The 27460-nt window shown below is 39.0% G+C and overlaps 1 protein-coding gene across 2 annotated transcripts in view; it reads right to left on the reverse strand.

Moving 5' to 3' along the window:
* Window positions 1-1680: 1680 nt before the first annotated feature.
* Pcdhac2 (protocadherin alpha subfamily C, 2) overlaps window positions 1681-27460 on the reverse strand; it is a 41690-nt gene continuing 15910 nt past the window's right edge. The window contains exons 4-5 of one of the 2 annotated variants that reach the window (XM_071612305.1): window positions 4271-4372; window positions 1681-3831 (exon numbers count right to left, since the gene is read on the reverse strand). In XM_071612305.1, coding sequence (XP_071468406.1) covers window positions 3761-3831; window positions 4271-4372 — 173 coding nt within the window. In that variant the 3' untranslated portion in view covers window positions 1681-3760. Of the gene's footprint in view, window positions 4373-27460 lie in introns of both variants that reach the window. The other variant, XM_027927478.3, reaches the window with a different exon arrangement.

The raw sequence follows: 27460 nt of genomic DNA on the forward strand, positions 1-27460 counted from the left end.
TTCATTTGAACATGCAGAATGACTTCAAGCCTTTTGGTCCCTGGTTTTCAGATCACTAATCATTGAGGTGGAACACCTATAAACATGCTGTTCACTTAAACACTTAGAGAAGTGGTTTTTATTCATGATGGAAATAGGTAAGGAGTAATGAAACGGACTTGACTTTTTTTCCTCCAGGAATGAGCAAAACAGTGGAGTAAATAAACTATTTTAATGCCAAATCTATGTTGATTCATTTTGCCATCTCTCATTCATATTTTAATCAATAGGAAAAGTGTTCTGAGTCTAATAGCTGTTATCTGTGAAAAAGGGGTACAGAAGTGGAAGAAAAGGACTATAAATAATAACAACCGTTTATTGAGCACTTCAATAAACATTGTGTTAAAAAGTTTGAGATTATCTTGTTAAAACTTCCCCAAAAATCTCTAATATCTATTCTATAATTATCCTCATTTTAGAAATGAGGAAAATGAGGCTGAAACACAGAAGTAGTGATTTAGCCCAGGTTCCCATCTAGTCATTGACAGAACTTAACAATTTGTTTATAATTAGAATCCTTCAGCATTCCAAGTTACCTGGGAAAGTTCCAGTTTAAATCTTGATTCCTAAAGTAATTATTAACGGTATCTTCTTAACATTTAAAACATGGGTTAAACAAATTATATTGTCATTCTATCGCAAGGTTTTTCAATCTTGACATTTTGGGCTGGAAAATTTTTTGTTGTGGAAGGCTGTCTTGTGTATTGTAGGGTTTTTGATAGCACCCCTAGTATCTACCCATTAGATGCCAGTAGCAATGGCCGCCACAAGTAATAAAGATTACAATGTCCCCAAACATCTTCAAATGCTCCCTAGGGGTCGGGGAGTGGGGGACTGCTCCAGGTTAAGAACCACTGTACCTAAAGCCTATGCTAATAAAAAATTGAACTATACAAGGACAATATAACTTATTTGTTATAGAGCATGTACTATGAACTGAACCTACTCAGTAGGGTAGCATATATTCTATGCTCAATAAAAGTTAATTTCAGGTGCTTCTCACTCTCAAAATGGCCCACATTCTCTCTTGAATATGTAGCTCTTTCTTTCCCCTCAAAGCTGTCTCTCTCTTGAGATGCCCTGCATTCTCCCTTTTCAATGTGTATTAGCTTTCCTAAATAAAGCTGTCTCTCAAAAAAACAAAAAGTTGATTTTATAAGGCATTATTTGACTTTCCAATTATAGAGAGCTACAAGAACTGTAATGATCAAACTGACTGGAGGGGCTCTAGTAATAAAAAAACATTTTGATGTGATTCCCTTTTTTCAGTGCTGGGGATCAAATGTAGGGCTTTATGTATGCTAGGCAAGTGGAGTACCACTAGCTATAATCTCAGCCCTGGTCTGTTGCAATTCTTATTAAGAAGACTGAAATAATGTGAAGGGAAGTAATCAGCATCCTCCTGGCTTCCCATTCTAATAATATTATAGAGGTTTTTATTTTATTTTTTTTTATTCCATTGATGTTTTACCTCAGTGATGAACATAAAAACCAGTGTAATCGCCAGAGGGTGTTACAGTAAGTTTGATACTATGGCAATCTTCTTCAGTAATAATAGCTCATGATAATCAGTGTTCTATTTTTCCTACCCTTATACTTAGAAATGACCACCATTTCTTTCATACCACCAGTTTCCATTTATTAGCAATAACAGAGGAAATACCAATAGCACCAATTAAAAATGAATCCACATGACGTGTTTTATCCTTACAGCTGTAATGACTAGTAACTAACATGGATTGGAAAGCACTTCGCAAATTTAAAAAGTGCTGTACAGATACATTATAATTATCATCATTAATAAATTAGCCCGATTCTCCTAGTTCAAAAGGCACGTAAGGTCAGTTACATGGGCTTCAGTGGGGCAAAATGATCACAACCTACAATGTAGCAATGGTTTACATGTGTTGGCAACAAGTTTTACCCCATGCAATCCTGCAGAGCTGAAGTTACACACCCTTCAAAATATGGGAGAATGAAGCTAAAAGTAGACAAGACAGTTTTTTTTTAGTTTTTTTTTTTTTTTTAGATTTAATGCCTTTTTTTCTATGACAGACTCCTACTTCCTTTATATTAACTTTTAAATATAATCAAACTTGTAAATTGTACATAACAAAATTAAAATGTGTTATTTAAGGTAACAGTAAATTTTATTATTTTCTATGAGCTGATATTCCAGATAGCATTAGAATTTCAAGCATTCTGCAACTTCAAAGAGGTCAGATTGGTAAAATTTGTGCTTGCACACCTTCAGGGAATATCTCCAGTATTCATTCCAGAATTGTTACTAGAAAAAAAAAACAGCTTTATCCATTCTCTTGCCAGCAGGACTCTTGGCAAGAGCTAGCTCTTGGCTGACCATAAATAAAATTCCTTGAATCACCAGTATCTTGATTTAAGAAAGAAATTTTACTGTGTCTTTCATACACAAAAGCGGATTAACAATGGTTAAAAAAACACTACTCCACTTTTTCACAGGTGTACAAAAGGAAATATAATGGAATTACATTCAACAATAAAGCTTAAAGTTCACTCTAGGTAATAGTTGCATTAACATTCACATACACAAGCACAGAGTAAGTATATTTCAGGAGTCTTATAATAGCATACAGCATACATATGGGAGATTGATTTCAGGTAACATCATAGGTGTTAGTAAGATTAGCAATTCAGAGTGTTATAGAAAAGGATAACTAAACCAAAGAGAAGGTGTAGGCTAGCACACCAAGACAAGTCACAGAATTAGAGGATTGAAAAGTCTGCTCACTGTATGTATGCGAAAACAGTATTTTTCTTCAATTTCTGGGTCTTGATATAGTTGGTTAGAGAAGGTTGTGTATTCAAAGTGCACATCATTTTTTCTTAGAAAAGAGAAAGAAAGATCCTTTTATTTAGTAATTAATACATGCAAGAGGCAGCCCCAGAGTGACCTGAAAGAGTAAAGCTGTGATTGGCAGGTGGCCGGTATAATACAGATGTTTCAGGCAATTCTCTTAAAGCACTTCTGTAGCAGCAATGATCATTTAAATGGCTGTAGACTGAATTCTCTTTCAAGGGGAGTTTAGGGGAAATATTCATCATATTTCTCTTTAAAGATTTATAGTTATAGACTTTCTCTTTTTTAAATAAATCTATCAAATAACAAACAGCATAAAATGAGGTGTTGGGTTTTCTTTTTTTCTTTTGCTTTTGCATATGTGTTTGGAAAAGGATCTGGCCTTTTCATAAACATTGTGTGCAAAAGAATTTTTAATAAAGTGAGCACAAGGACATACACAGGAAACACATCAGATCTGCTTCTGTTGCCCTGGTTGACCCGCTGTTAAACACTGAACTGTTTGCTTGTACGTATAATGCAGGTTTTAGGTACAAGGACACCACAGCAAACAGACTTTAGGGACTCCTAAAGCCTTGTCAGTGGGGGAAAGTTTTGTCTGCTAGAGGTTGGCCACTACCTCTTGAGTTATAAAATTTAGAAAGTCTGGTTTCTTCAGTCTCACATTTCCCCTCCAGACTGATAACTCCCACTGTTTACTTGCCTTTATTTCCCAGCCCTTTTTGTGCAAATAGTCTAATCTGACCCACCTCAGCCAATATCTGGCACTGAAATATCTGCAGTGGCCACAAACACCCAAGCTGCTCAATCTCAAAATCATTCAGCCTGCCCTGCAAGTGTCATCAAGACAGGATCCCCGGAGCACAGGGCAGAGAGTCCAACCTCTCACTGGCGGGACTGGGATGCTTCTCCTTTGCGGCGGAGGAGAAAGGAAACTTGGGTCTGCTTTTTAGGTTCTGAAAACAAGCCAGAGTGGAGAGAAAGAGTTAACACCAGACTTAGGAAAGCTTTTAAGACAAAACCTGTTAAATTTGGTCTAAACATATACAGGGGAACTTTCTGCAGATTTCTGAGGTCTCTAAGAGGGCTCATGTTGATAGGAGAAGGGAGCAGGGAGTTGCTACATGGGAAGAGATTTGCCATTATTACAAAAACTGGCTAAGTGGCTTGTTTCCATTTGAGGACCTCACTGGTCACTGTTGTCAGTCGTGCTGTTCCCTTTCTCCTTTTTCTCCTGGGTCTTGTTGCCCTTCTTCTTTTTCTTCTTTTTCTTGGTCTCCTCCTTTTTGCCGAAGGTTATGAAGTCACTTTTATCAATTTGGCTGTTAGTAGGCTCCTGCCGGATGGAGATGATCGCAGGAGATCCTGGGATAATGAATTTGTCTGGCAACTCACCGGGACCGGATTGTTTCGGGTTGCCGGGTCCGTATTTAAAGGTCCAGCTGTTGCTGTTGACTCCAGCACCGACTGGAGGGGACACCTCTCCTGCCTCTGGTTCTGAAAGACAAAATGTCAAAAAATCAGTAAGAGTCAACATAGGCCCTTAAAGCCACTCTACTGGGAGAGAACAAGAAAAGCTGTGCAGACAGCTGGGTCCCCAAGAAATTGTGGGTTATTTCTTGAAACCTGAGGGGAGGGCCAATGTTTGGAAATCAGCAGGATGGAAGATTTTTTCACCAGGGTGTCCAAGAATTTAGTTTTCTAGTAACATATTTTTTATTCTTTGTGATGAATTTCCTAAACAACATGATTATGATGATCTTACTCATCTTACTTAAATACAAGATAGGAAATATATTGGATTAAAACAGAAAATGCAGCTTTTGGTGCATGGATTAGAGAAAACTTTTGCTACAAATGTACTTTGATTTGTATTCTACATAAAACATAAATAAACTTTTGAACAAATTAGTCAGTCCTAATCCTATTGTAATAATCTTGAGAGGTGGTGGGATGGAACAAACAAGAGATGGGAAAAAGTGGAATATAGATAGATACTGCACCACATAAGAGAAGGGAATCCTGTTATAAAATGGTCTTATTTGTTTGGATAAAACTTGGGAGCTAATCTCACTTTCCAAACCAAGTCCCCTCCCTCAGTGTAGTCACAGTCTAGTTGGGACATACACTCAAGCAATTATAAGTCAGTCTAATACATGGAACAACAATGAATTCATATAGTGGGACTCCAGAGAAGAAAATTTACTCATTTTACTTGAGAAAGATAGGGGGATCTGAAAGAAGAAGAGAAAATTGCACTGAGCCTAGGGGAAATGATTATGCACCCATGGGGGTTTTCAATACAAGACTTTCCCAAGAGTCTAGTTGGAAGACATACCATGGAGTCAGAGCAGAAGAGAAGAGTAATGGCATGTCAGGGCAGAGTGATCCCAGGAGTCATGACCCTGGAACTCTTTGACATTGCAGCAGTGTTTATGTATCTGACGCTGCTCCTTTGGTGGAGATGTGAAAACTTCTTCCAAATAATCCGTTTATGTTCAGTTGCAGTTTGGTATTATCTCCATCTGCTATTTCCATGTTTTACTCCCTATCACTTCTCAGTGTCCTCTAATTATCGCTCATGTCAAGCTCACTATATTATTTCCAAAATCAATGGTCACATTTTAGTCCTCATCTTACTCAACCTCTTAGAAGCATTTGTCATTTCCTTCCTGAAACACTATTTCTTTGTCATATAGGAGAAGAATAACCCATAGGTTTTTAGTTGGACTTGAGAGCTCTGTTACACAAGACAGATTAACAAGAGAAATCAAACAAGTTTATGAACATGTATGTTTCATATGTACATAAGAAACACCCAGGGAAGTAGTAGTTCTCAAAGAGGTAGCTTTGAATTTCAGCTTACAGCATCTGCAACAAAGAACAGTAAGCTTTTAGAGAAGTGACAAAACAAAGAAAGAGGACTTTGAGTCTCCATGGGTAGCAGCTTGAGGCAAGGCAAATAAATGGCAGACGAAGACTGGTTGGTAAAGGTTGTTAACACAGACTCTGCTGGGACCACCTCCAAGCTGAATCCAATGGTGTCCTCAGTGGCTAACCTTTGTTTTCCCTGGCAGAAGGTGGGGGAAATCTTTTATCTTTGTAAATCTATGTTCAGCTTTTAGGAAAACAGAAGGAAGACAGAGAGAATTCCTGCATTTACTACATCTTAATTGCTTTCAGCTCAATGATCTTCCATACTTCTGCCTTCTGGATCCCCAGAGACAAAACCTTCTCCTGACCTTTCTCTCTGGCTATTCTTCATCAGTTTCTTTGTAGGATACTCCTCTGGTATGTGTTGATGTTTCCTGAGGTTTGTCCCTAGACCTGCTTCTCTAATTTCTCTCTACTCTCTCCTTTTGAGATCTCAGCCATGTTTAGGGGTATAAATCCCATCTAAATATGCCAATGAGAAATAGATTTGTATTTCACATCTCTCTGTGTTCTAATATCATATATCTAACTGCCTATCTGATATCTCCAAAGTGGGAATTCCATGGAAATTCCAAACTGAAGGAATTTGAAATCAAACTCTCAATTCCTCTTATCTACTCCTTCCTAAACCTTTTCATTTTTTGTATGTGATACCCTATTTACCTCCCATTGCTCAAGCCAGGAAGTTCAGAGTCATTTTTCTTTCTTCTCCATTCTCTATTTATAATATATTATCAACACCTGTCTTTTCTGCCTCCTAAATATATTTTGTCTGTGTCCTCTTCTCCCCATTTTCACTCTGTTAGGACCTCATTATCCCTTTAATAAAGTACACCAATAGTTCTGTTTTTGCCTCTCTTCAATGTTCCACACAGTAGCCCAAGACATCTTTATTCCTTTAAGTCTTTCTCCCTTTTTAAAAAGGGAAGTATAGCATACGTTCAGTAAAATCCTTTAAAAATAGAAGTTAGATTAGATCATTCTTGTTTAAAATTATTCAGACTTTCTACTGCCTTGAGAAGAAAAAAAAAAAAAACCTCAAACTCCTTAATACAACATAAAAGTCTCTTCAATAATCTGATATTTTTTATTTTCCAAATCTCCACATATTCCTTTTACCACTATACTCCAGCCACACAGGCCTTCCTTCAGTTCTTTAAATGCCTCTTGGAGTTTTGTTTTGTTTTTGTTTTTGCCACAAGATCTTCACACTTATGGTTTCTTTTTTTCTTGAATAATCTCCCCTCCATTTTTAGCATGAATCCTCATTCTTCAAGTCTATGTTTAAATATAACTTCAGAGAAGCATTCTGTGACCATTCTAGACAACTGTTACCCCCTTCACCTAGTAGTATTTATCACCATAAAGTCTACAGAGGCAGGAAATATATTTGCTTATTCACCAATGTATAACCAGTGTTTAGCAAAACTCCTGGCCTGAACAGGTGTATAAATATTTGTTGGACTACTAGACTAAATACTAATCAGTGCCTAGAAAAGCTTGCAATGGGATAAGACTCTACAGAATGATAATGAAGGAAATGGAGAGGGGAAGCTGGCTACTTCTCTTGTCTCCAATATTCAGGTGAAGATCAAAGCAGAATGATTGTGGTTATAAAGTAAAGGGGTGTAATCATAAAACATCTGAAGAAACCCACATGCACTGTGGGTGTGCAACTATCCTATATATTTCCTGTGCTTATAGGCATGGTGCAGCCCTTCATTGTATCCCGGCCTGCCACCACTGAAGAGGGCATTAGTAATAAAATGTCCAAACCCTCTCCATGAGTCCTTATGTTCTTTCTTTGGGATAGGTAAATCGTATGCAGCCCTGGGGTTGAACATGGACAAATGAATAAAAGGACTGCTGTGAGAAGTGGAAGTGGCACCTACTCTTTAGCAGACCAAACAACGCTTCACTGATGGCACTTTTGGAGTCCCCACAGACACTGAGGTAATGCATGTAAAGTGTTAAGCTTGATCCTTAGCACAATGTAAGAGCTCCATAAATGGTATCACATATGGCTAACTATATATGGCACAGCTCTTGGGATTAGGAGAGCCAGATAAGGATATTGTGAATTTATAGCATGCAGTAGGGAGAAGGCATAAGCAGCTTTCTTTTCTCCCTCCAACCCTTTCCCTTATACCATGCTTATCCTGCCAGAACTGACACCATAACAGTTTGGGGATGGGACAATAGATATATATTTTTTTCCTTGAGGCTGAATTTTATTTGTCTAAGATAATCAGATCTGCAATTGAACCAAAATCTGCCTATTAACCTTTAAATATGGACCCTTTCTCTGAAAGACTGAGATTAAAAGAAAAAAAAGAAAGAAATATTTTAGAAAATGGTTAAGATCCTCTGATTTGGTGCCTAAAAGAGGGCTTCAGCACCACCCCACAGTTCTCTAGTTGCCCTCACAAGAGCCCAGAATGAAAAATTTTCCAGCTATATACAGGACTACCTGAGGTCTGAGGGCTGATATTCAAAAAATGCAGAGCTCAGAAATGCCTTCATTTTGTGGAGTTAAAGAACATTATTGGCCAGGTTTATTGGCCTAGGGAGTCCCTCACAGCAAGCCCGTCAAGAGTTAATCAATTTCTTTTACATGCCAGTAAGCTTCTCAAGCTTCTGCTGGGAGCATGAGTCTGACTCAGCCTAAATTCCAAGAAGCAATCAGAGATCTATTCAGGTGCATCCTCCACATGTTCAGCTTCTACAGAGCAGAACAAGATGTGGTTTCTTCAGTCCCTCACAGACATTGTGCCTAACATGTTCTGGTTGTTGTCTAAGCAAAATGTCTCTGAGGGCTGGCTCGGCAGCATCTCAATTGTGAATCATTCAGGTGAAAGGATAGCTCCAGGATCTGAAACAGCATTTACTGACCTCCTAATCTGAGTTCCTTTTGGTTAAAACATTGAAGAACCCTGGCTAATTTTGCCTATAAAATGTCCTGCCTTTGGGGCAGATTCAAGGACATAATCCCTCCTGAAGAAGATGGGAAGGGAAGATAAATCATTTCTGATGGAATCCAGGCTGGAGGTCAATCCCAACAAAAGATCAATGGAGGAAGCATTTCTTTTTTCAATGTTGCCTCCTTTCCTCCCTCCAGGGATCTCCTGTAAGTCCCTTCCCCAGTGCTCCCAGGACTTCACTCACCCTCAAATATGAGACTGAGATGCAGTCAAGACCCAAATAAGAGCCTAGAAAGAGGATTTATGGCAGACATCAAGCTTGTGGGAATCTGAATCTTTAGGCAGAGCCCTTCCCAGACATTCAGATTAAAACTAATAGGACTTAAAAAGTTTTAGTAGAGTATGATCATAATTATTTAAAAAAAATGGTGATGCTTCTTTTGGTGGGTATAGTATTCGTCAATGTCTTCACAGTGAATAGGGATACATTTAAAAGTCAGAAAAAAAGAAGTACTGGAGAATGAAATTGACCAAATTATGTTATGTGCCTATATAGAAATGTCACAATGAATCTCACTATTATAACTATTATATATAATTATGTATCAAAAATTTTAAGAACAAAAAGTAAAAATGAACTTTAAAAATCAGAACAACATACTTTTTTTGGGGGGGAGGCAGTATTTGGTATTGAACTAAGGTGTGCTATGTCTCTTAGCTAAATACCCAACCCTTTTTATTTTGTGTTTTGGGACAGGACCTCACTAACTTGCCCAGGATAGATTCAAACTTGTTATCCTCCTGCCTCAGCCTCCCAAGATGCTGGAATTACAGCCCAGCACAACATGTTTTATTAAAAAACACATATATCTTCATCTTTTACTATAAAAACTGCCCTCCAGTTGTAGTTGGCCACTTCATGTAATCCTATAATGCACTTTGGCCCTGCTCAGGAGTCTTTTTGGCAAAATTCCTAACTTTCCTCTTGCATGTTAAATTAAGCCTGGCTGTCTGAGCTTATGTAGTTGGACCCCAGGACTAGGACTGATTGGGAATCAAATGCCAGGGAAGGTTCTAATATTTTGAAGCAAATGACGCGCTTGTAAAACTCACCCTGAATCCCCCATTCTGAACTGCTTTAGATGATTACCAAGACCAGGAAAGAGTTTTCTGATTTACATGTTTCCTCTTTTTGGTTCTCACTAGAACCATATAAAACTGACATTGTTAACATCTATGTCTTTTACTGATGGACTTAGGACAAATGGTCACATGATTATTAACTGGTGGAACCTAAAACTCAAATCTAGGCAGGCTCCAGTCAAGAGATAATCTTGAGCTGTACAGCAAGGTCCTTGGAAAGCCCTGAAACATAATACAATAATAGCAATTGTTATGGTTATTAACTGTTTTGTTATCGTCTGGGAGTCACAGAGAGGTAGGCAGGATCCTCTAAGCTAGAATCAGTTGGAAAGGAGTGGAGGAGGAGGGGGGAGGGGTGCGGATGAGGGAGTGACAAGTCAGGAAAATCGCAGCACAGTCTCCAGGTTTCAGCTCCGCCCCTTCACTCCCCATTCATTCCTTTGTTACCATCTCTGGGATTTCAGTGCGGAGGTTAATAAAGAGCTTCCAGAAAACCCATCATTTTGATTTAAACTGGGGACTGTCTTGCCAGACAGCACTTTGGAGCCGGCCTACCGCCCACTTCGCTAAGTCAGTGCAGCTAGCAAAAGCTATTACATGATTACAGCCGCTTCCGGCCCAGTCAGATTGCTCCCCTGGACTGCTCCTTCTCTGGTGCGGGGCCTGCTGTTGCAGTCTCCGACTGCCCTGGGAAGAATCAGGGCTCTGAAGGCTTTGGAGATCCTCCGTTTGCAAATGAAAAGCCACAGGCTTTCTGCACGGGGACAGGACGCCTTTACTTTTCCTTGTCTTTGTCGCCTCTACCATGAAAGCCAACCCCCTGTCTGCTTTCAAGCAGCTCTGATTTCCTTTGCACCTTTTGGCTTTGAGAGACCATTTAATCTCTCTGTGTCTCTATTTCTGCCTCTCTCTCCCAGAATTTAACAGATTGTGGAGTTACACGTGCATAGCCTGACCAAAGGCAAAAGCCATCCACCCTCAATCCGCTGAAACACAGGGTTGTAAAACATTTCCAACTACCTCCCCACCCCCATCCCATTTGTGGGGTTTGTGAACCGACTGGATGAGCTCCTCCTCCCAATCCTTTATGAATTGGGCAAAGCTTGTCTGAGTAATAAGCCACAAAACACAGGAGAATCCTGGTCTGAAATCCAAATCCTGTCCTCAATCAGAGAGAGAGAGAGAGAGAGAGAGAGAGAGAGAGAGAGAGAGAGAGCTACCAACACCTGGCTTAGCATTTCCAGTGTTTCCCTGCTGCTTCAGTGAACAATGGAAAGAATTTTCCCTGGAAAGAAAGGAATGTAAAAATATACTCCCTGTTCTTTCTAACACCTTAGGCTCTGTAATTAGAATATCTAGGTTTAAGCCCCAGTACATCATGTAAATTATGTTCAGCAAAAGACTTAATGTATCTGGGCCTGTTTTCATCTATAAAGGAAATAATAATAGCACCCATCTCTTAGGGTTGTTTTACCATTAAATGTAATTGTCCTTATAGAGTCCATAGCACACTGTCTGACACAAAGTAAAACCTCATTCAATTATTCTTATTAACAAGATCAGAGCAAAAAAAGGTCATTTATTTGTTTAAGGATTACTGATTGCTCATCATGAGTCAAGCAGTTTATTGAGAACTTGGCAATGTATATTTATTTAAATACTTACTTTATGATAATTAATTAATTAAATTTATAATGTATTTAAATATGTATTTAAAGGATTTTAATTTATATGTAAGAAATCTGAAGACTGGGGCTGGGAAAGTAGCTCAGTGATAGAGTGCTTGCCCAGCAGGCACAGGTCTTGATTTGATCTCCAGCAGGAAAGAAAGAAATCAGAAGGCTTGAATTACAGCAAGATGATTTGCCCTGAATTGCACAGGGTTTTGACAATAAAAAGCTGAAAAATTCTTGTCCCACTGTTATTTAGTAATAATCCAATTGTCATTTGTTGGTTCATTCATTCATTCTTTTTTTTTTTTTTTTTACTTCTTGTGAAGCCTTGAGGGAAATGGTGGGAGACAGAGTTGAACTGGAATCACAGTCCAGCATTTTGAAATCTAGAATAGCTGGGGAGGATAGTGTAAGTGAGATTGCAAGCAAGGCTTGGCAAGCGGGAGGCTGATCCTATACCCTTCCCTAAGAGCCACTGGAGCTGCTACTCTTGGGTGTTTCACTCTCTTTGGGTGGGCTGAGCTGATCTGTAATAAGATTCTGTGGCTGTTTGGTGCCTCAGGCCACAGCTGGGCTAATTTTCAGTAATCTTGGAGCGGAAGAGATAAATACACTTGGCATATTTTTAAAGCCAAAGCTCTCTCGCTTTGTGCCCAAAATAACTATGCCATTTCTAGGTTAAGAGTATAAAGACATCATGTGCTGCGAACCCAGATTCAAACATTGGAATGGCTGGTCTCAAACCTTCATAGCTCTCCACAGTCAGCTTTTTAAAAAAAGAAGAAAATCACATTTCTTCTTTCCATGACCCCTGTAGCTCAGTAGGGCTCAGGCTACATGGTTTTCTCTATCTTATTTCCTAGTTGTTAAGGTCCCCCAGGATCTAGGGAGGGTAGTTTCCCTTTATAGCTTCTTCTCAAAATTCCCCCTCTGTATAATCTTTGGGGAACAGAGTGCTGAGAATGTAGGTTCTGCCCATCACACAGACTTGAGCTGGAATCTCAGCTTCCCAACAAGGACTTATTTGTAAGGTAACCTTAAGCAAGTCACTTGGCTTCTCAGCACCCTTTTTTCACAGGCAAAACAATGATAACAATATCTATCTAATGGGATTGTGAGCATTAAAAAGAGACAAGGCTCTTAAATTACAGAAAATAATGCCTGGCATGCAGAAACTCTAAAATAAGGATAGATATTACCACTATGTAGTATCCCTCTAGGACCCCCCCACACCAACACACACACACACACACACACACACACACACACACCACCCCAACAGCCAATTCCTAGAGAAAGTACTTCCAGGAACTCTATTTTCCCTCAAGGGTCATGGAGGACATCCAGCTGTGAAGTTTTCCAGTTTAGCAATGGTTGCTAGGGAGGGAGTTATGCTCCAGGGCCTCTGAAGGAGACACCAGAGTGGGTGAAAGGCAGATACACTGAACTAGGTATCAAAGTAAACAGCAAAAAGATCAGTAGAGAGAAGGAATAGGGGGTAGGAGGAAGAAAGGGGAAAATAAAATATTGGGGACTGAATTAGAACAAATTATATTGCCTGCTTTTATAATTATGTCATAGCATAATCTATTGTCATATATAACTAAAAAGGACAAAAAAGAAAAAAGGAGACTTGGGCTCAAACATCAGCTCCACCCTTCTGTTTTCTACCATTTTCTACTATTTGGTTAACATTGACTTTTTTAAATTTTATTTATTCTAATCAGTTATATATGACAGCAGAATTAACAATGACTTTTAATTTCTTCATCTATAAAATGGATACACTAGCTACCTCCCAGGAGCATTGTTACTCATTCAACTAAGCTGATTATTTACTATAAATTAGGCATTATGCTAGGAATTAGGAATATGAATGTGAATATTAGGTTAGTTACACTGTTGAAAAAGACAAGTAAATGAGTAAATACAATAATAGCTTTAAGGAACAGACAAGGTAGAGTAACTGGCATTGAACTTTCTGGAGACTTATGTGCAGTGGTTAAGGGCAGAGTCAGAAGTCAAACAGCCCCACTTCAGATCCTGTCCCCCTCTTACTAGATGCATAACCTTATTAAACCTGAGATGTCTCAGTTTCCTAAGCAGTAAAATGGGAATAATGATAACCTTCTTGGGCACAGTGGTGCTTACCTATGATCCTATGGCTTGGGAGGCTGAGACAAAAGGATCCTGAGTTCAAAACCAGCCTCAGCAACTTAGAGAGGCCCTAAGCAACTTAGAGGGACCCTGTCTCAAAAAATAAAATGGGCTGATGATGTGGCTCAGTGGCTAAGTGCCTCTGGGTTCAATCCCTGTTACCAAAATACTACTACTACTACTACTACTAATAGCCTTATCTCTGGGGTTGGAACAGATTAGAGGAGTTTATCCTTGAATAATAATTAGAATAGTACATGGTACATGATTTAAGTGTTCAATATATTTTAGCTGTTATTATTATTCTCAAGTAAATTTTCTTCCCTCTCTGCTTTAGTATTCTCTATCTGGAGACTAAGTCTCTTAACGGTGGTGTCACTGAGTTAAGTACATACAGCACTAGCTGGAGGTAGAGGGCAGAGGGAATTGTATAATAAGTGTAATCCAATTGCAGATAAGAGAATGCCAATTTGATGATGATGATGATGATGATGATGATGATTTTTTGGTACCAGGGATTGAACTCAGGGGTACTTGACCACTGAGCTACATCCCCAGACCTATTTTGTATTTTATTCAGAGAAAGGGTCTCAATGAGTTACTTAGTACCTCGCAGATGATGAGGCTGGCAGATGCTGAGGCTCACAATCCTCCTGGCTCAACCTCCCAAACCATTGGGATTAGAGGTGTGGGCCATTGCACTCGGCAATTTGATATTTTTATAGCCTACGACCCAGTAATCCTATTTCTGGAAATCTACCTTTTATAAGTACTAGTAGGAATGGATAAGATATAAGGATATATGTATAAGAATGTGTACTGCATTGTTTAAAATATGAAGATAGCAAAAGGAAAGTGGATAAATAAAATATCAGCATACAACATAGTACTATTCCCTTATGAAGAAGAATAAAGCAGATCTATATATACCAATTTAGGTGTGTGTTAAACATACACACACACACACAAGCTACATGCTACTATGCATAGAATTATACCATTTTGAGCAGGGTGAGGTTTAGCTCATGCCTGTAATCCCAACAGCTCAGGAGGCTGATGCAGGAGGATAGCAAGTTCAAAACTAGCCTCAGCAAACTTAGCAAGGCCCTAAGCAACTTGGCCAGACTCAATCTCAAAATAAAAAATAAAAAGGGCTGAGTTAAGTGACATACAGCACTAGCTGGAAGTAGGAGGATGTGGATCAGTGGTAAAGAATGCCTGGGTTCAACCCCCCAGTACTACTACTACTATTACTAAATATACTACTTTAGTAGTAGTTATTTCTGGGGAGTATGGCTAGAAGTAGGTAATGAGGCATTATTCATTTTTTAAAAATTCTGAACAGATTATTTTTTTCCTAATTTTTGTTTCTTTTTAAATAGAGAGAGATAGGCATTGAAAGAAACACTAACTTGATGTGGCTCAAAAACTAGCTAAGACAAAATGCCCTAAATAGCTTGAACCCCCTACATAATTTGTGGGATCGAGTGACACATAAAAATGGGGTGTGCTGGGGGCGGGAGAGCTTATTAACAAATTAAGAACCTCAAGACAGTGACTGTGTGACATTGAGACAAGCAGAGCCTTCTTTATATGTGGAGCCTCATGAAGGCAGCCTTGCCTGGACTTGAGTCCTCTGCTGGGTCTGGGTCTCTCCTTCAACATCAGCACTTAACAGTAACTTCCCAAAGGTTTCACACTGCCTGCCCCACCTGGAACTATGTGAGGCATGATCCTTTTACCTAACAGTAAAACAGCTTCTGGCTTTCGTTTAGTTCAAACTTTTCTTCTTTACCCTCCCCCTCTCACATTACAATCTGTGCTTCTTAAAATTTGGCAGCAATCCCAGGCTCTGTGTTGCTGTGTCACTTCTCAGCCTTGAGCAACCATTTCAAGACAAGTAGTGATATCTCTGCATTGAGCGTATGAAATGGAGATGCTGTCAGAATGCTGCAGTACACAGAGAACGAGATGCAGAGAAAACTCTTTCCATCACCACCATCACCCCAACTCTACACACTTCAATCCCATCCATTTAATCCAGCAAAAACATTTTGAATTCCATCTTACTGGGAGGCATGGTGCTAAGTGACAAAAGTATTAAATTGAGTAGAGATAAGATTCAGATAACATTTTTGAGTGTTTACCACAAGCTAAGAACTGTCCTGAGCATTTTGCATGCATTATCTCATTATTTATTTATTTTTTGGTACCATGGATTAATTTAGGGGCACTCAACCACTGAGCCACATCCCCAGCCCCTCCCCACTTTTTTGTATTTTATTTAGAGACAGGGTCTCAATGAGTTGCTTAGCGCCTTGCTGTTGCTGAGGTTGGCTTTGAACTTGGGATCCTCCTATCTTAGTCTACCCAGCCGCTGGGATTATAGGCATGTGCCACTGCACCCGGTGCATTATCTCATTTAATTATTACACAATCTACACTCTTTCCTCTTTTACACATTAATAAATCTGAGCACAGTTTGCACAATTATTAGGTGGTATTAACAGGGATTTGAGGCACTATGTAATGCTGCCTCTCTTAAGAAACTAATATAAGGCAAATTTTAAACAAATCTGTCCTTCATTGTCCACATTTTCTCTGACATGACCCACACCAACACACCAGAATTGCCTAAGAACATTTTCAAAGCTTGTCCTTTTGTTAAAAAAAAAAAAATATGCTATATTTATCTCCCCTTTGATTCTCCCTTTCTAGACACTTAAAGTTGTAATTCTTGGTTTGGGAGAAAAAAAAAAACACTGAGTTGTTAGTATTATCTCATCTTGTCATCTCATAGGTAGCTTTTCAAAGTTCAATAAAGCTAAGGGATCTTAAAAGAATCTCTTTTTCCTAAAAACAAACCTACCTAGTGGTTCTCCTTTGCCAGCAAATAAAACTTCACTTTTTAAACAGGATATTTAAAGCCCTACAAATCTGACTCTAGTCCACCTTTTTGGTTTCATTTCCCAGCAGCCCTATCCCACCCCATCTATCAGATGTACTCTTCCTAGTCATCCAGATTATGCACTTCTGACTTTTTTTTTTTTGCATGTATTATTTCCTTTGCCCAGATCTCTCTCCCCCTCAACATCCTACAATATCTAGTGAGTTGATATCTCTGATTTGAACCCCTAAATTCCCAATTCCATCTTCTGGTCTCCCACCACATTTATTATTCATGGTTGCTGAGAGGGGGTTTGTGAAAACAATTTTGAGGATCCTTTTGAGAAAGATGGACCAGCTTACTTTATTTACATAAGGTTTGTACTGTTTATGACAGTGACAAATCCTGGGCCCCATTCTGGAGGGACAGGCCCTGGCAATTTGTTCCAGCTTCCTTCTCTGACATTGCTCTACCTATGCATGACACAACTGTGGTCCTTATGACATTATCAAATTTCCACCTTATTTCTTTACATTTCTGCCTTATCCACTAGACGAAGACAGAACTATATTACTTTCAATATTTTATTCATATTAGAACAGAGCCTAGCCTGTATGAACTTAATACACGATGATTTGATGACTATATAGAGGGGTACAACCACATTCTATATTGAAGAAAAGACAAGGAAAGATCCCCTGGGCGGGATACTTTATATTTCACTTCTTTATGGGGGTTGGGGGTAGGGGTAAGGAATAAATAAGGATTTTAACAGAAAATGCTGCTGGTGATGGTTGATCATGGAGTTCTAGGGACCTGCCTGAGAAGTGGCTTGTGGGAGAATCTTCCTGGTGCCCTTCAAATCACAACCATTTAGAGGGCTATTATCCTGGAGGCAAGGTTGTAACACTGCATGAGAAAGACCAAAGAAGCTAATTTATATCTCTAATTCCCTAGACCTGGAGAGGATATACCAAAAAACTCATCCTCCCTAAAGAGATTTTCTAAAGGCAAATTTAGAAATCAGTTTGTGCTTGGTCTAACTGAAGGAAATTGAAGTGAAACTGACCACTGACTAAACACCGCCCCACTGACTGCAGATGACAGGGACAGTAGTTGGACTAACATCTCAGTGACACATGGGGCCCACAGGGGAGGCTGGCCTCTAGGAGAGCTCCTTCATGGAATCCATGGCCCAATCACTGTCAGTGGTATGTGGAGTGTCAAGTTGTGGAGAGTATAGAGAGGCCCTAAGTTTTAGAGGTGCCTTCTTGCCTTTAGAATCTCAAGGAGGGAACTGGTGTGAAACTAGGTTTTAAGCAAGATGCCACTAAAAAATCAGACAAATCCCAAGGTATTGTATGTATCCATAAAATTGGCCCCAAACCACTGTAACTCCTGTTCTCAATACATAAGCAGCACTGGGGGAAAACAGATGGGATTTAATAATATTGGCTGAAGCACTTCCTACTCCTCGGCCCTCAATGCATAGGTACATATGGATTAGGCCCTTAATTCTCCTCTTTTCAACTTCAGGGAAGTTCTGAGTATATATTTAATTTGCACTCACAGATGCTAGATGCATGCAAGGCAGCAACATACATTTTCCTGTTCCCTTGGATCCGTTGTGGACAGTGATTGTTTTAGTATCTACCATGTGCCATGATTAATTCCTTCCAAACTGGCCTGTGAGTGATCCAAAGACTTCTGTCCTCTCCTGCCTCCTCTCACCTCTTGGACTGATGTTCTTAAGCCTGGTGCACAGTGGTATCTCTTAGTCCTTAACATACTAATGTAGTGGGAACTCTTTTCCTCCTCTTTCCACATTGTCACCTCTATCCAAAGAGAAAGGAATGCCCATCAAATCAGTAGTCTTATGCTTTGGGGAATGTACTAGGAGGACAACTATCAGCTCTATTTTATTACTGGGCCCAGGAAGAGTTGCTTATCTAATTGGTTTATCTAATTGGGGTGGGGGTGTGGATTACTGAAAGCCTGATATTAAATGGATTGTGCTTCTTCTTTTTTTATTTTTATTTTTTATTTTTGGTGGTGCTGGGGATTGAACCCAGGGCCTTGTGCATGTGAGGCAAGCACTCTACCAACTGAGCTCTATCCCCAGACCTTGGGCTTCATTTTTAAATGGGCAAGGTTAGCATCAACAGTCATTGTTCTTCCACCTTAATTTTCCATTCCCTTTCTCTGCTCTACCTCAGCCTATATTTGATAATAATCATATCATCATCTCACCTTCTCACAAAGGGAGATGACTGCCATTTTTCAGTTTGGAAGTTGGAGACCCTATCACATACCCCAGGCCATTTTGTACCAATACTAAACCTGATGCTAACTTTGATCCTTCGATTGGCTCCTTATCTCTATTCTTAATTAATTGAAATTTGGAGGGAAAAGGGAATGACCAATCAGTCTCCACCAGATTTCTGACAATTAGTAGCCTTAAAAGGGGGTTTAAAGTCTAGTCCATACTCACTATACTCTCGTCTTGCTCCTAATATGCACCTGATTTTACCTTCACCTCTACTGTAGTACACACACACACACACACACACACACACACAGAGCTACTGCTACCTGAACTTGAAAGATCCTGTGGTAGGCAGAAGAATATCCCCCCAAAGATGCCCCCATCCTAATTTCTAGAACTTGTGAATACATTATGTTATATGGTAGAAAGGACCTTGCTAATAGGATTAAGTTAAGGATTTTGAGATAGGGAGATTATCCTTGAATATCCAGGTGAGCTCAATATAATCACAGTGTCCTTAAAAGTGAAAGAGGGGCATACAGATTTGTAGATGCCGTACGTCACGCTTTGAAGATGAAAGAAGGGGCTACAAGCCTAAAAATGCTGAGAGTCTCTAAAGATTGAAAAAGGCAAGAAAATGGGTCCTTCCATTGAGTCTCCAGAAGAAATACAGCCCTGCCAACTATAAGATAATAAATTTGTATTGTTTTAATCTTTAAATTTATAGTAACTTGTTATAGCAGTAATGTCAAACTAATACAGACCCTTAAAGTTGGCCTGGAATTCAGACAGTGACACAACTAAACTTTTCCCTTCACTTGTCATGTGGGACAAGTAATAGTCATGTGTTAAATGTATAGGGCTCAGCAGCAGGCAGGTATGGGTTCAAATACTGCCCCTTGTCATTGTATTTGTTCATGAATTCAACAAATATTTCTTAAGAATCAGTGTGTGTAGACATCTTGTTTGACACTAGGAATATTTAAGTGGGGAAAACACATTTACTAGCTATGTAAATGTAAGGAAGTCACTTAATTCCTATGAGCTCCAATCTCCTTATCTGAAACAATGTACTTCTCCCTTAAAGTTGCTTGACTATGCAATACACATGTGAAGTGCTTATCATAGTTCTCAATAAATAGTAGCTATTGTTAAGTCTTCCTTCCTCTTGTTCTATAATACAGGAGGCAACAGTACAGGATATGAAGACTTTAAAAGTTGACCAACAAAGACACTCCCACTGGCACACATCCTTAAGAAAAGAAGATCTTCCTTAGGCTTGCTTGCCCCCACCATCTCCACAAATAAGCTTTAGCTAAGTCGAAAAAATCTGTAGTCCATGGTACATCAGCACACCATCAAACACAGAGTGAAACTCACAGACTCAAAGGTGTCTTCCCCAGAGCTGTTTATACCTTGTGATACTCTTAGCCCCCCAAATCTGGCCTCTCTGACATGCAATTTAGTGTGCATCTAATGTAAGTCACTCATACTGGATGGGAATTCTAGTCTTAATACAACCCTTAGGGTACCTGATTCCAGATGAGTTTGGGAACAGAGATACTATGGGTATTCTGGGGTAAGACAGTATGTATCTATGATGCAGAGTCAAAAGAGACAGGAGAGGAATATCTATGGATTGTCACCTTGCTACTTAGCTTTGGCCCATGATGCTGCTTATAGAAATAGCTCTGGACACAGGATTGGTCCACTGTTGGAAGCAAGACCAAGTTGATGGACTTTCTTGATCCATCAACAATGAACTTGCTCATTTAGATTTTATGTACTCATTTTTAAAATTTGGTTGCTTTTTCATGTGAGAGATCCAGGACTGGGTATTCAACAGACAAAGGATATAATACTAGCAATGATAAATTTCTCATTGTTTCTGTTCTCTTGTAGATCCAAATTTGGTTCTTAAAAGTTACCTTTTCATACTCTACTGTTTTATGAATATGCCTCTGTGTATAAAGATTTTTTTTTTTTAATAAAACTCGCAATTTCCTGTTTTAACAGTAGCACAAACATCCTTTGTTCTCCCACTTCCCTCTTTAGGACTGACTTCTCCTGTCCTTCGCATAGCCCACTCCCTGGGAGATAGACCATTGTAGTCAGAGCTATTGCTGAGGAAGCTCTTGCTCTTACTTAGATAAGAGCAGAACAGCATCTATCTCTGCCACCCCCTCCGTTTTCTGATTGTGAGTAATGAGACTCCGAGTGCTGAGGCACAGAAAATCTCATCTCCAATCCACACATTCATTTCCAGGCTTTCTGGCAATGAGCAATCTTCTGACCTTTCCCTAGAGGCCTCTGGTCTCTAGCCAGTGCTTGACCTGAATATGTTTCTCCAGATTAGGCAATGACCTTCTCATCCACAAAGCTGAATGCTTCTGTGAAGATGAATTTTTCAAGTTCCTTTGGAATCTGGGCTGTTTCTCAGAAAATATTTTCATGAAAGTCCCCTGCTGTTGTTGGGGAAGGCTTTAATTTCTAGTTTACTAGGGGAGGCTCAGGGCAAGGCTTGCCAGAGATGCAAAGCTAAAAGGAATTACAAACTATTAGTATTCCTCTGCCCTAAACCCAGGTCATAAGCAGGTTTTCTTATTCAAATACCTCCTCGAGAGGAGTTCCAAGACTATTGATTCTAAACAATCCCAGCAATCTTTCCCACAGAATGAGATGCAGACACTCCACCCCATCTCACCTTTCCCACAAAGCTATCAAACACACAGGTAGCCTGTCATCTTTGGTGACTCAGGTGGCAAATTTGGTGAAGGAGTATCCTTCACCAACTAGACAATGACCTTCTCATCCACAAATTCTGATTCTTTGTGACACTAGGATCTCCCTGGCAGAAACCTGATCCTGAGAAGGGGCTTAAAAATTCAGCTACAAAGAATGGTTTGTTGTGAGAACTAGAAGTGTAATTCAGAAATTCTCCTGTTCCAAGTGACACTCTTAAACAAAAGGATAAAATGTATAATTTCTAAGATGTAGTCAAAAGTTGTTTCTGAGGATGAAGTTTTCAGGGACCACACTATATTACTTCATGTAGTTGGCACAGTAAAGGGATCAATGATAATCAAAAGAACTACAGTGAGGCTCCTCCATTTCCTTATCCTGTATCCTCCATTTCCTTATCCTATATTGGCCTGTATTTCTGCATGTGTGGGATTTGAAGGAAACTGTAGCATAAGGGAACAGTTCTTGCTGCTCTTTCCTGCTTACCATGTGTTTCATTAAAATTTGTGTCCCGGAGCATAAATCTGAGTCCCCATTTAATGTTCTCTGTTTGGGGCCACTATTATGGAAGAAATTCTTTTATTATATACCACGGCCCAATTCTGTGTTCTGTCCAGGGCTTCCAATCCTGGAAGAATTGTACAAAGGAAATGAGAGAGATGCAGGAAAATGCAAGGTATATAGGGAAAGAACTATCTCAGGAGCTATTTATTATACAGATATGTTTAATTTTAGAAAAACATGGATATCTCAATTCCAGTCCTTTACTTACATGACCATTAAAAACACTCCATGATTGTATACATATGTCAAAATATACTCTACTATCATGTATATTTAAAAAGAACAAATAAAATTTAAGAAAGAAAAAAAGAAATCATAGGGGGCTTTTAGCACAATGCCTTGCACCACCACGGTCATTCAATAAAGTTTCTCCCCACTGAAAACAAGAAATACAAGAACAAAACAGTGTTCCTCTAAGAAGGAGATGAAGAAAGTCACAAATGGATGAAGTCAGAAGCTCCATTCACTAAGCTCATGGCTTCTCCTAGATTCAGAATGCTAAGTACCCTTCCTACATCAGACTTGCTTCCTCCCTCCAGGCAAATCCAGAACAAATTCTTTGTTCATCATAACCTACATAGAGAACTCCAAGAAATATGAGCTCCACACCCCACCAGAAAGTGAAATTGCATCTTACGAGGACTAACTTTCCTCGGCTAGAGATTTCTAAGCTGAGTTGGCCCTCCTGGGCTGTCAGAAGGACAGTGAGAGTGGAGGACACTGACAGGAGGGAGCTGCCCCACTCACAAAATCTCTGTTCTCATTTTTTTTTCCCCAAATAAGGATATGTACAAACCTCCCAGGACTGTCATTGCCATGACAACGGCAGAAGTCTAGGGTGAGCAGGTTAGTGGAACAGCATGCTTTCTAAATTCTCCAACAAGGCCTGAGGCTGCAGTCACTCATGAGATGGAAAAATTCATGTTGACAGTGCTCCTAAATGGCTTCCAAAAATCTTAAGGTACATGGTTTCTTTCTGGGGAAAAAAAATCAGAGGAGTCTCCATGGAGTCTGTCCTTGGGGAGCTGGTTTTGTTAGAGAGGCAGGAATCTCTAAGACAAATAAGAGCCTGAACCTCTATAAAACTAGGGCACATAAACTGTGTACATCTTCCACAGAATAAAGAAATGTAGAAAATCAGGGAAAAAGCAATCCCCCATGGAAACAAAGAGGCACTGTAAATATATATATATATATATATATATATATATATATATATATATATATATATATATTCTCTATAATAACAGAGCTTTCTGACAGAGACTACTCAGAACAACTTGGATCTAGATTTTGAAGTTCAAGGGAGACTCATCCATTGGGAAAAAAAATCATAAAAATAGCTATTATTTACTACAGACTTGTTATTCTGTAATATGTGATTATTATACCATTTAATTCTTGTAAGAACTCTTATGAGGTAGATAGATACCCATCTTATCTTCATTTTACGGAGAAAGAAACTGAGACTAGAAAAGTTAAGTAATGGTTCCAGGATACAACTATTGAGGGGCAGAGCAAGGATTCAAAGGAAGGTCATTCTGACTCTGGAGTTCCAGCTCTCAGCAATTACTTATCTCTCTGGTATGGGAAAGGTCCCAGCTTCCCATAAGAATCATAAACATATGCCTTCCTTGCAGTTTCTGGGCCTCCAAAGATACTTGGCAACATTAGGAATATTTACTCTAGATGAATTTTTAAACTTTAGGGTACACTGGAGTCACACGGGTGGCTTGTTTGTACAGCCTGCTGAGAGTTTCTGACTTGGTAAGTCCAACATAGGGCTTCAGAATTTGCATTTTTAACAAGTTCCTAGGTATTGCTGGTACTCCTGTTCTGGAAATTGTACTTTAAGAATCACTGTCTAGTCACTGTAAATTAAAGTTCTCTAAGCCTCAATGCCTTAGTATTCTCTCCTACTTAATTATCTTTCACTGTTTAGTCCCAGATCCTCTGAGGCCTTGATCCATAAACTATAATGTTATCTTTGGCAGCTGTGTGCTTTGGGATTCCCTGAACACTTGAAGATAGAGAAATTGCATCTTACAGTTGTCCTTTGGTATCCATGGGGAATGGTTTCTAGGACCCTCATGGCCAAATCTGCAGATATTTAAGTCCCTTATATAAAATAGTGAAGTATTTGCATATGACTTATATACATCCTCCTGTGTACTTTAAATCACCTCTAGATGACTTTTAATACCTCATACAATGTAAATGCTATGTAAACAGTTGTTATAGTATATTGTTTGGGAGGAATGACAAGAAAAATGTATCTGCACATGTCCAGTATAAATGCACTTTTTTTTTCATTTTTTTTTTTCATCTGTGGTTGGATGTGGAACCTGAGGATATGGATGGCTGACTATATCTCCCACTCTAAAAGTAACTATTACCTTAAGTAAGTCTTGAGATCTCATGAAAGGTAGAAAGAGGACCCTAGAAAAACTAGCAGGAGATAGCAAAGCTTCTGGCCCACTGTGGCCAGATCAGCTCCCTGGCAGGCAGGGACCATCTTTTTATAACCTCACAGGATTCTCTCTAGGAACTAATCACAAGAGAGCATTCATTAAAACCTCTTCAGGGCATTCACATTCAGAATGTTAAAAAGAGTTGTAAAGAGAGTGACTAGCCCTTTAATACTCTTTCTGACTGAAAAGGAGGCTGTAGCTGTATTCTGTGCATTCCCTGTTTAGCTAATTTTCTTCCTTTGCTCAGTCTCATGAGAAGCTGAAAGAAAATAAGGGAGCCCATGATCCAGGTCTGCTCACACAAGAGGTAAGGCTGGAGAAAGGGGTCAGTAATCAGGATTAACCAGCTTAATGTCTGACGTATTCATCCTGCAGAAAACATCACCTGGTAATGCCTCCACTGATCCCTTCAGACTATGGCATCTTTATCCTAGGCTTTTACAGAGTGTAAAAATAAATCAACAGTTTAGTCATGAAGCAAAAGAATGAAAAGAGGAAAAAGCAACTTCAAGAAATACACATAAATGAGTACTGGAGCAAAAGGAGGCTCCACCCCCTTTATGCACATAGCCACAGCCCTCAGGAGTACCGTCACAAGTATCCATAGGAACACAGTAATGAGTGACTGGCTGGTCATGGGAAGGGCTCAGGCACAAGTGTAAGGATGCATTTGGAAGCAACCACACACTCACTATGAAGTACTAAGGACAAAAGAAACTAGACAGGCAGGCTGGGCCAAGTTTGGGGAACATTTTCCTTTTCTTTAGGCCACAACTAATACAACCTTTTTATTTCATCTCCAGAGGGGCTGCCGAGGGATAAATGGACTAAATAGATGTCAGGGAGATCCAGACTACCTCAGAGGACCTGTATCGGGGCCTACAAATGAGAACTATTGAATTCTGGCTATCAAGTTATCAATTAAGGCCATATCATAGATTGCACAAAAGTATTGCAGGAAAAAAAAAAGGAGTAATAAGATTAAATATTTATTAATGTTATATGTCAAGTCCTATGTTCAGCCTTTTTTTTTCTCTTTTTGGTCTTCATGGCAAATAAATAAGATAGGTGCTATTCTTATTACAATCAATTTAAACAAAGGATAATTAAGAAAGTGTGAACTTAAGCAATTAGTCTATGCTCACCCATCAAGCAAGTTGGAATTCAACTCAGAACTGACACCAAATCGTCCTCTTAATCTTTATGCCATATTCCATCCAAACAGTGCAGAACCTATTTTGAGTCCTAAAATCTAAAAGTACCAAAAGGACAGGATAGAAGGCAGAGGAAAAGCCTTTTAATTTTAATTGTTGACGCAGAAGCATGTTGAAAAGTATGGTTAGATCACCATTGAGTAAACGGAAGACTTGACCTGTAGCCAGCAAGGTTCATGAGGCCTGTGACTTCTGCATCACCAGTAGGAAAGGTAAGCAATGGAGACCCATTCCCTACCTTCTGTCGAAAACATCCTTTTGAATCTGAAGGAGAGACCTAGGCCAGGTGTATGAAATAATCAATAGACAGTTCCTCTTTCCTATTTGCCTAGAAATATACACCAGCCAGCATCACGAATGAGAGGGAGTACGCATTCAAAATCAGTTCCTGCCTCAACAGGCTGACCTACAGTGCTCCTATGAGAGAAAAAAAATAATAATGCTGAAATGAAAGCAGGATAGCAAGGCATGATTTCATGTGGCTGCTTTGATTGAGTAGCTCTCACTTTTCCAGATGCCTCCATATCCTGTAACATTTGGTAGTCTCAAACTTCTTTCTCCTACATCAATTCTTCACTTCAAATTGACATTGGGGTTGCAGATTTGTTCAATTAACTATTTTATGTTCTTCTCCTTGCCATCTGGCAGTATTAGCTCTCTAATAAATTGCTTCAACTTATGCATTTTTTCTGACAAAACTTACTTTCAGTTGAATTGTGCAACATTCATAAATAGCAAATGCTGGCTGATTATAATCAATGAAAGCCTTTCAGTTGCCAGTAAAAATAGTTCCTTAGGTGCACATGTTATTTAGCCTAATTATTTGAAAGGCACCTGATTATCTTTGGAAACAATTTTTTACACATACATTCTTATGTCATTTGTTATGTATGTATATATGTACATTTGTTATATATGTATATATGTACATATGTTATGTGTACATATTTGAATTCGGATGGACTCTTGCAAGACAGCCATTTTATGAAAATAACTCCAAGTTATATACACTTGGATTTGGAGCTACACAAATTTGGGTTTGAATCCTACCTCTGCTACTTATAAGCTGTGTGAACTTATATATATATTTCATAACCTCTCTGCATCTCCAATGTTTTTTTTTTAATTAAAACAGATATAAAAATTAAAACAGTTCCTTGCAAAATTGTCATGAGGAATAAATCAAACTAACATGTCATGTGCTTGGCACAGTGTCTAAGCATATTATGTCTTGATAATTAGTAACTACTATCATCATTGTGATGGTTTATTAATAGAAGATTATGGTAGACAAATTTAACAAGAAGAAACAGTATCTGCCTTGTTGCTGAAAACACAGGCTCTGGGGTTAGACTAACCCTGGTTTAATTCTGTCTTCATTACTTATTAATTCTGTCACCTTGGAGATGTTACTTAAATCTACATGATCCTTGGTTTCCTCATTTGTAAGATGGGGGTAATAATAATTTTCATGAGAAATAAATGAATGTAATTCATACAAAAGTTTATCATTATGTTGGTCATAGAATAAATAATGAAAATTCACTACCATTATTAACTAGAGTATAATTATTAATTAGTTGGATAATTTAGTCTCTACCAATAGTAATCCT

Source organism: Marmota flaviventris, chromosome 5 (assembly GCF_047511675.1).
Source record: "Marmota flaviventris isolate mMarFla1 chromosome 5, mMarFla1.hap1, whole genome shotgun sequence".
Lineage (NCBI taxonomy): Eukaryota > Metazoa > Chordata > Mammalia > Rodentia > Sciuridae > Marmota > Marmota flaviventris.